The sequence below is a fragment of the Macaca nemestrina genome, chromosome 12 (genome assembly GCF_043159975.1).
Source record: "Macaca nemestrina isolate mMacNem1 chromosome 12, mMacNem.hap1, whole genome shotgun sequence".
In the NCBI taxonomy this organism is placed as follows: Eukaryota; Metazoa; Chordata; class Mammalia; order Primates; family Cercopithecidae; genus Macaca; species Macaca nemestrina.
The window spans coordinates 32,573,566-32,585,140 of NC_092136.1; the positions used below are offsets into that span (position 1 = coordinate 32,573,566).

The following is an 11,575-nucleotide window of genomic DNA, read 5'->3' on the forward strand; positions in this document are numbered from 1 at the left end:
AGACTGTATCTCACAAACAAACAAATAAAAAACTTACTGAAGCACTCTGTTTCCCAATGTAACATTTTTTCTTCTCATTTCAAAAGTTAGCACTTTCAAGTCATTGTTCAAATATCATTTCAATGAGCCTCCCCAGTCCACCTTGTTTGTAAATCAGAAACGCCTCCCCCATCCACATTCCATTCTTCCTTATTCTGCTTTTCTTTTTCTGGTATCACCTCCCAACATACTAGATAATGTACAGTTTTGTTCATTTTTTAATCAACTGTCTCACCCCATTCGCCTCAGGAACTTGATTTTGTTCTCACATGTATCCCAAGCCCCCAGAACAGTGTCTAGAATATGAGAGGTGCTTCAGGTCAGTTAAAATCTCTGAACTACCCATCCCTATGACAACTATTCAATTTGGTATAAGCCCATGTCCCCACGTTTTCTCCAAAAACTTTTAGCAAAAGTACGCTCTGGGAAAATGATTCTAATTTTTTTAAAAATGGAAAATATAACCTCCCAGCATCAATGTTAAATCACAAAGACCCAACATCCTTCTTCAAAGTATTCTATCATTAAACCTCTTTCTGACTTCATTTGCCAATTCTATTTAATCCCATACCCTCAACTTCCCAAAAGGATTTTTCCCTGAAAGCTTATGATTAATAGCACAGTTTCTGAAGTTACACCTCCTGGGTTCAAATCTTGCCTCTGCCACTTACTAGCAGTGATGTTGGACAAATTAATAAATCTCTCTTTGCTTGAGTTTCCTTGTCTATAAAATGGGCTAACAATAGTACCTATATTCTAGAATTATTGTGAGAAGTTAAATGAAATAACACTATAAAATTATTAGGCCAGTGCTCAGCACATAGTAGGCATGTAATAGACACTATCACCTACAACGGCAAAGGCTCAGTTCTCAGACTTTCATTCTTCACCCCCAAAGGCCTTATCTCTGAGATTCCACTATTGTCTCTATACAAATGTCCAGTCAGACTCCTAAACTCAGCTCTCTGGTCTTGTCAGCTAAGGACAAATACTGTAGGGAAAACAGAAGTGTTAGAACAAAGGAAACCTGGTGGGACTTTAGATCTGTTGGTCAAGGAAGGTCTTTGTAAAGAGACAATATTTAAGGAGAGATAAGAATGTCAAGAAGCCAACACTGACGAGATCCAGATCAGTGGTTCTCAAAATCTCCTCACTGGATGAGCAGCATAAGAATTACCTACGAACTTGTTAGAAATGCAAATTCTTAAGCTCCACCTAAGACCTATGGATTCAGAAACTGGAGTTGGGCCCAGCAACCTATGTTTCAACAAGCTCTCCAGGTGGTTCTGAAGTACCACTGAGCTACAGTAAGATCCTGCCAGGGAAGGGAACTGCCAGGCTTGTTCTTGCCTCGGGACATTTGCACTTGCTGCTTCCTCAGATCACAGGGAAGTGCACTTCCTCCAGGAGAAAATTTTCTCAATTATTTGCTTGCCCACCTCCTTCACCCAAGAATGTAAACTCCACAAGAACAGAGATTTTGTGTGGGTTTTTTTGTCGTTTTTTTGAGACAGGTCTCACTCCCTTTGCCCACACGGAAGTGCAGTGGCACGATCATGGCTGACTGTAGCCTCCACCTCCCAGGCTCGAGCCTCAGCCTCCTGAGTAGCTCCTCCTCCCACCTCAGCCTCCTGAGTAGCTGGGACCACAGGCGCATGCCACCACGCCAGGCTAATTTTTGTATTTTTGTAGAGACGGGGTTTCACCATGTTGCCCAGGCTGGTCTCAAACTCCTGAGCTCAAGCCATCAGCCCATCTTGGCATCCCAAAGTGCGGGATTATGGGCACAAGTCACCACACCTGGCCACTCCCTATCCTTTAGAGTGGAGAGACTAAACTCCATGATCTGTCATGAGAAGCCCTCTACAATCTAGTACCAATGCTCTATGACACAGTGTTACTCCGCTGAGCTCCCCAATGAATCACACCTTCGTGTAGTTTCCCTCCCATGACGATTCTGTAATGGACCAGGAACTGCTTTGACCAACACACTTGCAGAAGTGATGCTATGCCAGTTCAAGGCCCAGTCTATAACTGGCCTAGCAGATTCCATTTCCTCCCTCTTGGAACACTTGTTCTTGGAAGTTCCTTCTTTGTACTAATCCCTTATTCCACTATGCAACATTAGCAATAATTCAGATCAGTTTGTATGCAATCTACCTGACAAATGCTACCATGATCCCCCTTGAACTCAATATAATTTTCCCACTAAGTCCCTGAAGTATTTTTGTACCTCTTGAAAAGGAATAGTCTGACAAGTATTAATAGCATAGTTATTTCATTCATTCATTGCATGTTTAATGACACAATGCATTAGACATTGTTCTAAGTCCTGACAATAAAGTTAATAATCTATATGCTATTCTATATGCTAGACATCACTCTAAATACTTTTCTAAGTTTTCCCATTTAATCTTCAAGAATTCGAAAAGTGTCATTTTACATAAGGAAACTGAGGCACAGAGAGGTTAAGAAACTTGTCTAAGATCATACTGCAAGTGGCGGAGTCAAAATATAAATTCAAACATTCTGACTCCAGAGCTTATGTTATCAACTACTATACTAACCTGCCTTGTACAGATGTGAACAAGACAAAGAAGTTCCTGTTCTCATGGAACATGCATTCTATCAGTGATGGTTAGTGGTATCGGGAAAGGGTGGTAATAAATGATACATATAAATCAACAAAATTACTCCAGAGAGTGAGAATGCTCTGAGGAAGTAAAATTATCATGTGTTAGTGATGTGCAGTTACTTTAGACATGGCAGTCAGAGAAAGCCTTTCTGAGAAGGTAACATGTGGGAAAAGACCTAACTATCAGCAAAAGCAGAAGCAGCAAAGCAAAGACCTGGAAAGAAAACTTCAGTTAAAGAGAACAGCTAGTGCAAAAGTCCTAAGACAGAAATAATCTTAGCATGTTTCAGGAACAGAAGTAAAGCCAGTATGGCTGAAGGATGGTGGTGGGAGGGGAATGACACGAAGTTGGATAAATTAGCTGAGGCTTAGATCATGCAGGGCTTTGTAGGCCACGATAAGTCATTGGATTTTTCTTTCTTTTTTCTTTTCTTTTTTTTTTTTTTAAGAAGGAGTCTTGCTCGGTCACCCAGGCTGGAGTGCAGAGGCGCCATCTTGGCTCACTGCAATCTCCGCCACCTGGGTTCAAGCTAGTCTCCTGCCTCAGTCTCCCGAGTAGCTGGGACTACAGGCGCCTGCCATCATGCCCAGCTGATTTTTGTATTTTTAGTAGAGACAGCGTTTCACCATGTTGGCCAGGCTGGTTTCAAACTCCCGGCCTCAAGTGATCTGCCTGCCTCAGTCTCCCAAAGTGCTGGGATTACAGGTATGAGTCACCACACCCGACCAAGTCATTGGATGTTACTGATTAACACTGGAAGGTTCTAAGCAGGGTAATGACATTACCTGACTTATACTTTTGAAAAGTTAATTCTGGCTGTTGCATACTTAATAAATTATAGAAGGCCTAAAAGGAAGCAAGAAAAGCAACAGGAGGCAACTGCAATAATCCATGCAGGAAATTACAGATATGGAGACTGAACCAACAGGATTTGCTGAGGGACTCGATATGGGAAGGAATGAAATGAATCATGGATGGCTCTAACCTTCTGGACATAAGTAATGGAGTAAATGGTGATAATAATTACTGAGGTGGGGAAGGCTAGAGGAGGCCCAGGTTGACAGGGTGACAATCATGTTTTGGACGTGTCATTTTGGAAACACCTATTCAATATTCAAATAAAGATGTCAGATGCTAGATATGAATCCAGAGATATAAATTTGAAAGTCATCTCATATATACGGCAACTACACCTAGGGTCAGTGGAGAGAGAAGAAAAAAGGACAGAACTCCAAGTTTCTGAGCACTTCAACATTTAGAAGCCAAGCAGAGAGGAAGCAAGTGCATTGCCCTGTCACCCTCCAGATCACAAGTTCTTTAAGAGGCAAGACAGTGTTTTCTTCATTTTTGTGGCACCCTGCAGAACTTAGCTGAGAAACAGAAACTCAGAGACAGTCACTACATTTTAATGAGTGATTGCATGCTTGTCACTTGATTTCTCAAGCTTTCACTGCAGAAATATAGTAACTCAAGGAAATACAGGCAACACTGCCTTAACAATTGTAGGTACTCAAATATTTGTTTAATGAATGAAAGAAAGCTGTGTTTTGGTAGACATATTTTACTACTCATTGTTCCAGAGAACATAGCAAGGAAAGGAAGAAACAAGAGTAGCCCATATCCCCACGCTGCTAACCAAGGATAATCACAAACTTACCCTTCATCTTGGTCCCAATTACAGGGTAGAGGGCGAATGGCAGTAGAGGCTGCAGCAGGAAGAAAGCGGCTTCTAATTCCCACACTGAAGCAGAGTTCTGGCTTTCATGATATAAGCATGTATTAAGCACCAACTATATACCATGGATTAAAGTAAATACTAAGTACTACAAATATAACAGCAAAACAGATAGGGTTCCTCAAATAACCTCCATTCTGAAGAAGACACATATTACATAGACAATACATAGGTATATTTCTAAGAATATGAAAGTAAAATAAAATATTCTGTGAAAACATACACCATTGCACAAAGCAACAAGGAGTGAGGGTTGAAAATACTGCAGGTTTCTCACATGAGATACCTTAAGAAGTCAGGGTGTGAGGTGGGGATAGGGTGAGAGTTATCTAGGTGAAGGTAAAGACGATGAATGAAAATTTTAAGGTAAGAAGGAATTTAGGATGATTCAAAGAATTTAATATGGGCCAGTGCTAGGCATGGTGGCTCACTCCTGGGAGGCTAAGGCAGGAAGACTGCTTGAGGCCAGGAATTCCAGACCAGCCTGGTCAACATAGCAAGACCTCATCTCTAGAAAAAATTTTAAAATTAGCCAGGTGTGGTGGCACATGCCTGTAGTCCCAGCTACTTGGGAGGATCACTTGAGCCCAGGTGGTCGAGGCTACAGTAAGCTGTGTTCATACCACTCTACTCCAACCTAGGCGGCAGAGTTAGACCGTGTCTCAAGAATAAAAAAGAAAATAAATTAAAAAAAAATAGGTCAGTAAATGCAGAGCCATACAGAGCACAATACAGTGTGTGTGTGTGTGTGTGTGTCTGTGTGTGTGACACAGAGAGAGAGAGAGACAGGTTCTCCCTCTGTCGCTCAAGCTGAAGTGCAGTGGCACCATCACAGCTCAATGCAACTTCCACCTCCCAGGCTCAAGCGATCCTCCCGCCTTAGCCTCCAGAGTAGCTGGGACCACAGGCGCAAGCCACCATGCTTGGCTAATTTTTTCTATTTATTTTTTTGTAGAGCTAGGGTTTCATCACATCTCATAGGCTGGTCTCAAACACCTGGACTCAAGCAATACTCCCACCTCAGCCTCCCAAAGTGCTGGGATTACAGGCGTGAGACACCACTCCTGACCATATTAAGGATATTTAAAAACGTGACCTTAATATGTAGGAGTAGCCATAGAAAGGCTTTAAGCAAAGGACCAAGAGCAAACTTGTAGATGTGTGTTTTTAAAAATCACTCTGGATGGTTTAAGAATGAATTGAAGGGAGGAAAGAAAAGGTCCAAGATGACTAAATTAGGAAGCTACAGCAGTTGTCCAAGTGAAAAATAATGGTGGCTTGGATCAGCTGGAGCAGTGGATACAAAAGAGTTTCAAGACATTAGATTCAAAAGCAGTAGGTTTTAGTGACTAAGCACACAACTCCCACCATCTGGCCTGGGCAACTAGGTGGACAGAGGTATGACTTAATGACTTACTGAGATGGGCCTCACTAGAGAAGCAGAGGTGTGATGGGTTGGGAAAGCGTATCATTAAGCTCAAGTAAAAGGTCAAAGAGGTAGCTGGTTATGTGATCAGGTTCTCAGAAGAGTCTGAGGACCTCAGAAGAGTCTGCTCAAACATGGGCATCTCCACTGAGTTAGTATTTAAAAGCATGGACATGGATGTGAGTCCTCAGGAGAAAGCAAGGAATGAACAAAAAATTTACCAATCCCAAGCCCTGAGGAAACAGTAACACGCAGAGATTAGACAGAAGAGGAGTAAACACCAGTGAAGAACAGGAAAAAGCAGTGGGCCAGAAAAGTAGGAGGAAAACCAGGCAAGTGCAGTGCTATGGAAGTGAAAAGGAATATATTTCAACTAGGAAATGGTCAACAGTGACAAAGAACACTGAAATAAGGATATTAATGATGCTTAGGTTTCCAGGACAGCTCACAGAAGCTCTTTTCACATATAGGTGGATTACAGCATTCCACCATCTTACAATAAAGCAGTGTAGTTACACTGGCCATCACGCAGGCTCCAGATCCACAATGCCCAGTTTTCAATCACAGCTCCACTATTTACTAGCTATGTAGCTGTAGGTATAAATTACTTCATGTCTCTATCCCTCAGTTTCCTCATCCATAAAAGTATGGTAAAAAGAATGCCTACCTCAAAGGATTTTTATAATGAATTTTGATAAATGAATGTGTGTATGTATATGTGACTTAAAACAGCTAGAACAAATTAGTTGCTCATGAGGTAAATGACAGCTACTATTACTTACAACATGGTTTCCATGGGAAAAAACTTTCTGAACTCTAACAGTGGAAGTTTGTCTGAAATAACCTTTCATTAACTTGAGATTGTTCTTACTCCTTACAAATTATGATCTTTAAGGCCTTTTTCCAAAAACCTTGAGGAAAACTCTAGATTTGAAATGTATCAAACAAATGTCCATCATATAGAAACTGACAGGTTTTAGAAGAGCTAATCATTACTTTGGTTTTTCAGAGGAGTATTTATCATACTCATTATACATCCTACTAAAAAAAAATTGCATTAGGAATTCTAAAAATCGGTGCCAAAAATCATTTCAAGTTAGAAATGTGAAAAACAGGCCGGGCACAGTGGCTTACACCTAATCCCAGCACTTTAGGGGGCCAAAATGGCTGGATCACCTGAGGTCAGGAGTTCGAGACCAGCCTGGCCAAGGTAGTGAAACTCCATCTCCACTAAAAATACAAAAATTACCATCCTGGCCAATGTGGTGAAACCCCAACTCTACTAAAAATACAAAAATTAGCCAGGCGTGGTGGCAGGCACCTGTAATCCCAGCTACTCAGGAGGCTGAAGCAGAAGAATTGCTTGAACCCAGGAGGCAGAGGCTGCAGTGAGCTGAGATCACGCCAATGCACTCCAGCCTGGGCAACAAGAGTGAAATTCCATCGCAAAAATAAATAAATAAATAAATAATAAATAAAACTGTTTAAATGCAAAATATTTCCATTCCCTTTCTGGTGCATATTCAAATACAAACACATCGATTATCACCATAAAACAGCCCGCCTCTTCCTGTTGGGAACAAGATAAAGTATCAAGTACAGAGTGGGGCAGTGGACCTGCAGACTCCTGATGACCTTCTTACTTCCCAAGCCACGCAAACGTATTTACAACATCCAAAACTGCACCCCAAAAGATATTTCCAACTGCGTGGTGTTCAGCAAAGGACATGTTTGTTCATTTAGTTCCTAAAACTAACTGAAAAGAGCACAAATAAATGAAGATTTATATGGCCAGTCCTTATTCCTGCACTTTCCAAGTACCTAGCAAGTACTCTGAGAAATATTCACAAATCTCTCTGTAAGCCCTATTTAAGGTAAAATGCTCGAGTTTCCCACTCTATTTTTCAACTGTTAGTACCATAAAACTACCTAATAACTAACAGAGCTGTTGTATTCAAAAAAAGTATTGTTTCAAACTCATGAAAAGCTCTTTATCATGTACTTTCCCATAAACTGATGAAAATGATGTATTTCAAGACCAAGAAGGCATAAAGTAGGATGTTAGATCCCTGTCAGCAACAACTGAATGTCATTACCATCTGTCAGCTTCTGAATAGGTTACAGGAAACAAGGTGTCAGACAGGCTAATTCTTTACGGATAAGCATCCATATTACATCATCACAACTAGTACTCATTTGCACCTTCAGAAGAAACTGCCACAAAGGGGAACAAAAACATTCAACTGATACGTGCATTATAAAAAAGCTTTTTAAAATGCTATAAAAATATAAATAAGCTTCTGAAATGTAGAATATTTAGACTTACAGGGCGTATTTCAGATTTGCTATTGTTGATATAACTGAAATCAAAGAGGAATATTTGCACAGTTTGAGGAATAAAATGAGGTATAATTCAGAAGTGTGTGTAACTCTGTACAGATGGCCTGATCCCAATACAAGATGTTAACAAAGCAGGTTGGCGGGGGAGGGGGGTAAACCTGCATTTTCTATGCTGTATTTTAGCTGATTCCCGCCCCCCTTATTTTTTAAAACAGCAGGGGGAGAGGGCATGGGGGGTAACATTTAAGATTCAATAACTTCCAGTAAAAAGAAAATAAATCTCCTTTACATTATGTATGCCAAGTGAATCTACTCACTGTTTTCAAGTGTGTTTGGGAAGTCATTCCGTGTTACTCTGATAAATAAATTTGGAAAATATGACAAGTAGATTTTAGTTTCTTGCCTCAAAAGTATTCTACCAACAGAAGTAACTAGGTAGTATTTCAGTTTCATTTACCTGATAAAATATTTTTCATTTAAAACATAAAAAATGTGGCACAAATACCTATCATGCTGTTCAATGATGAGAAAGTAATTTTAATTTGTAAATTATCCTAGTCAATGCAAAAAGCTACTTGAAAAAGGATAGTCAAATTACCATCAAAAAGAAATAACGGGTGAAGTGCCAACCGTCTTTCATAAAACTCCTTAAAATGGCTTACTTGTATGTAACACAAAATTATGGCTATTTCTGAAAGGTTTCAGCATTTAATTACTTAGCTCCAAACTGGCACATCACATTATTTTTGTTAACTCCCACGTCTTTCAAACAAAGGGCCTAAAATTTTCTGAGAAAGCTTATATCCCTATTCTTGAAGCAAATTTTTCTCATTCTTTCACAATCATCCCAATGGACAATCTAAGACAAAGACCAGCTACTCTTCACACTTATATGCTCAATCATGAACGTGGAACTTTCATAAAAACAAAGAAGATAACCTGGAACACGGTAATGTATAAACTTAAAACAAAAGTTCACTTCTGTCGTGAAAAATAATGAAGAAATCTGATGAGATCATAAAGCCACGAAGCTTCCTGTTGGTAGCTGAGGATGAAGTCATTAGCAACCCAGGATTCCCTGGTCCATGTAATCAGAAGCTGCACCTACCAGATTCTGTATTGTTCGGGAGAGGTGGCTTTAAAACACCCCGCTCACCAATCCTCCAAACCAGACCACGCCTTCCAGTTATCATTCAAATGGGACCGTTTCACAGTGTGGCACTACTATACTACACATTTCCCGCGAGCTTAAATATCAAGTAGGAGTCAACATTTTAGATTCCCTTGGTCATGCTGCAGGAAAGATGAACTCTTGAACCTCGCGCTACATAATGCACCCGGACTTTAGAGGTCGAGATGGAGAAGCATGCTTTGGTTCTTCAACCTTTATGGCCTTCACTACCCCCACCCCAACCCTCGCCCCATTTCTTCCCAACTCTCCGTCACCCCGAAGCACAGAAAGATTCCTTACTTCCTGCTGTTGTTAAAAGGGGAGGAAACCAAAGAGCAACTTCGAACGAGTGGAAGAGAAATCGCCTAAATCTTGGCCACCAGCGCAAACATATGTCACCCGGCCCTGGAGCCGCGTTCGCGCCCTGCCGGGCCCCCTCTTCTGCCCTGCGCCCCGGGGGTTCTCCCGTAGCCCAGCCCTCCTGGGTCCCCCAGTGTCTCCGGGACGCGGCTCCGCGACTCCTCCTCTCCCGCCTCCGCAACCCTCACACGCCGGGGTCCCCAAGACTGCATTGTCGGCCACCCAGGTTCCAATACAATGGATCGCCACTGCCCCAAACTCTCCGGCGCCCCCTTCGGACCCCCGGCGCCAATCTTGGGTCTCCCAGATCCCGAGTTCAGCCACGAGCCCAAACTTCACCATGTGAGAGCCCAGGACCCGAGAGGTGACTGAGCCCCACGACTCCCGCCCAGCTCTCCCTTCACCCGCCGTCCCCAGGCACGAATCCTGCACCGGGTGCCCCCACCCATCCGCGACCACCCCGTAGGAGTCATCAGCCGCCTCCCCCGAGCTGGGCGAGGGCGAGCGGAGGGCTCCCCGCCCGGCCCAGACCTCTGGGCGGCGCTGCAACCGAGCGAAGGCCCCAAACGCATCCCCGGCCTTTCCTGGTCCACCGCGACCCCGCCGCCCACCCTCCCTACCTGGCCTTGAGGCTGGGGCTGCTGCCGCTGCTACAGCTGCCGCTGCTGCAGCTGCTGCTGGCGGCGGCGGCGGCGGCTCGGGGTTCGTAGGCCCAGGCTGGGGCGGGGGGCTGCGCCGCGGCACTGGCGGGGGCGGGGGCGGCGGGGGGCGCGGGCGGCGGCGGCGGCTCGGTGAAGCCCGAGGTCGCGTAGTTCCTGTCCATCGTGGGGGTGGCGTAGGGAGGGCGGGCAGCAGCGGGGGATCCTCCAGGGCTCCGTGTGAGGGGGGCGGGCAGGGAGAGGGGGCGGGGGAGGAAGAGGAGGCGGCGGCGGCGGAGGGAGCTGCCTCCTCACATGGCTCCGGCGAGCAGGCGGGAGAAGGGCGCGCTGTCGAGTCTGGGGCGCAAAGACCCGGGCCGCGGCGGGCGGCGAGACCCCAGCTGGGCGTCAGGGAAGCGGAGGCACCCGCGGCCGGGACTCGCGGCGACGGCGGCGGCGGCGGCGGCGGCGGCCGCTGCGCCCCATGTTGGTGGATTTCCCAGGATGCACCTCCCGCCCCCCTCCGCCCCGCGGCCTCGCCCCGCCTCCCCTCTGAGCCCCGCGCTTGCCGCTCGCGGGGCGGGCGGGCGGCCGCGAGGCGTCCGCCGCTGCCGGACGCTTCGCGAGGGACAGCTGAGGCCGAGGAGGCGCAGGCCCGGCCGACTTCAGGGACTCCGAGAGGCGCCCGCCGGCCGGAGCCCGCGAACCGCACACTTCCCGCTCTTCGCAGCCCCGAAGGGAGGTGTCCGCACTCGCCGCGTCCCGCGGGGGAAGAGACCGCGCCTGGCTATCGCCCCGCGCGGGGGAGGGGAAGTGGAGCGGAACCCAGCGTAGGGCGCTGCGCAGGGGTAGCCGGGTCAATGCTTTGCTTGGAGCTCACTATTTGACTCTTCGGGTTATTTTGAGGGACTCCAGTACTCAGTTCTCTGATCGCGATTTCTTTCTCTGCGCCCCAATCCAGAAACAGCTGAGCGGGCTCTTTTACAGTTCCGCTTACTCCCTCCCCAAAGCTTGCTGAGCTAGAGGAGCCTTTTCCTGCTGTTAGGGGAGATTTATATTCAAAAAGATTCAAATTCAAACGTATTATTTTCCAATCCTTGCTGAAAGGGCCTTTCCCAAGGGCTCTTATTAACTGTCCCCACCCCCACCTTGAGGATTTTTCTCACTCTGGGTTTCAGAATCTTCTATCCGAAGATAGACAACCACCTCTTCATTGATTAATCCAACTGC

The 11,575-nt window shown here is 45.1% G+C and overlaps 1 protein-coding gene across 1 annotated transcript in view; it reads right to left on the reverse strand.

Annotated features, from left to right (window-relative positions):
- LOC105471518 (glutamine and serine rich 1) overlaps positions 1 to 10,687 on the reverse strand; it is an 82,108-nt gene extending 71,421 nt beyond the window's left edge. Inside the window, exon 1 of the mRNA XM_071074896.1 lies at positions 10,328 to 10,687. Within this exon, the coding sequence (XP_070930997.1) occupies positions 10,328 to 10,530 (203 nt within the window). The 5' untranslated portion in view covers positions 10,531 to 10,687. The remainder of the gene's footprint in view (positions 1 to 10,327) is intronic.
- Positions 10,688 to 11,575: the final 888 nt, after the last annotated feature.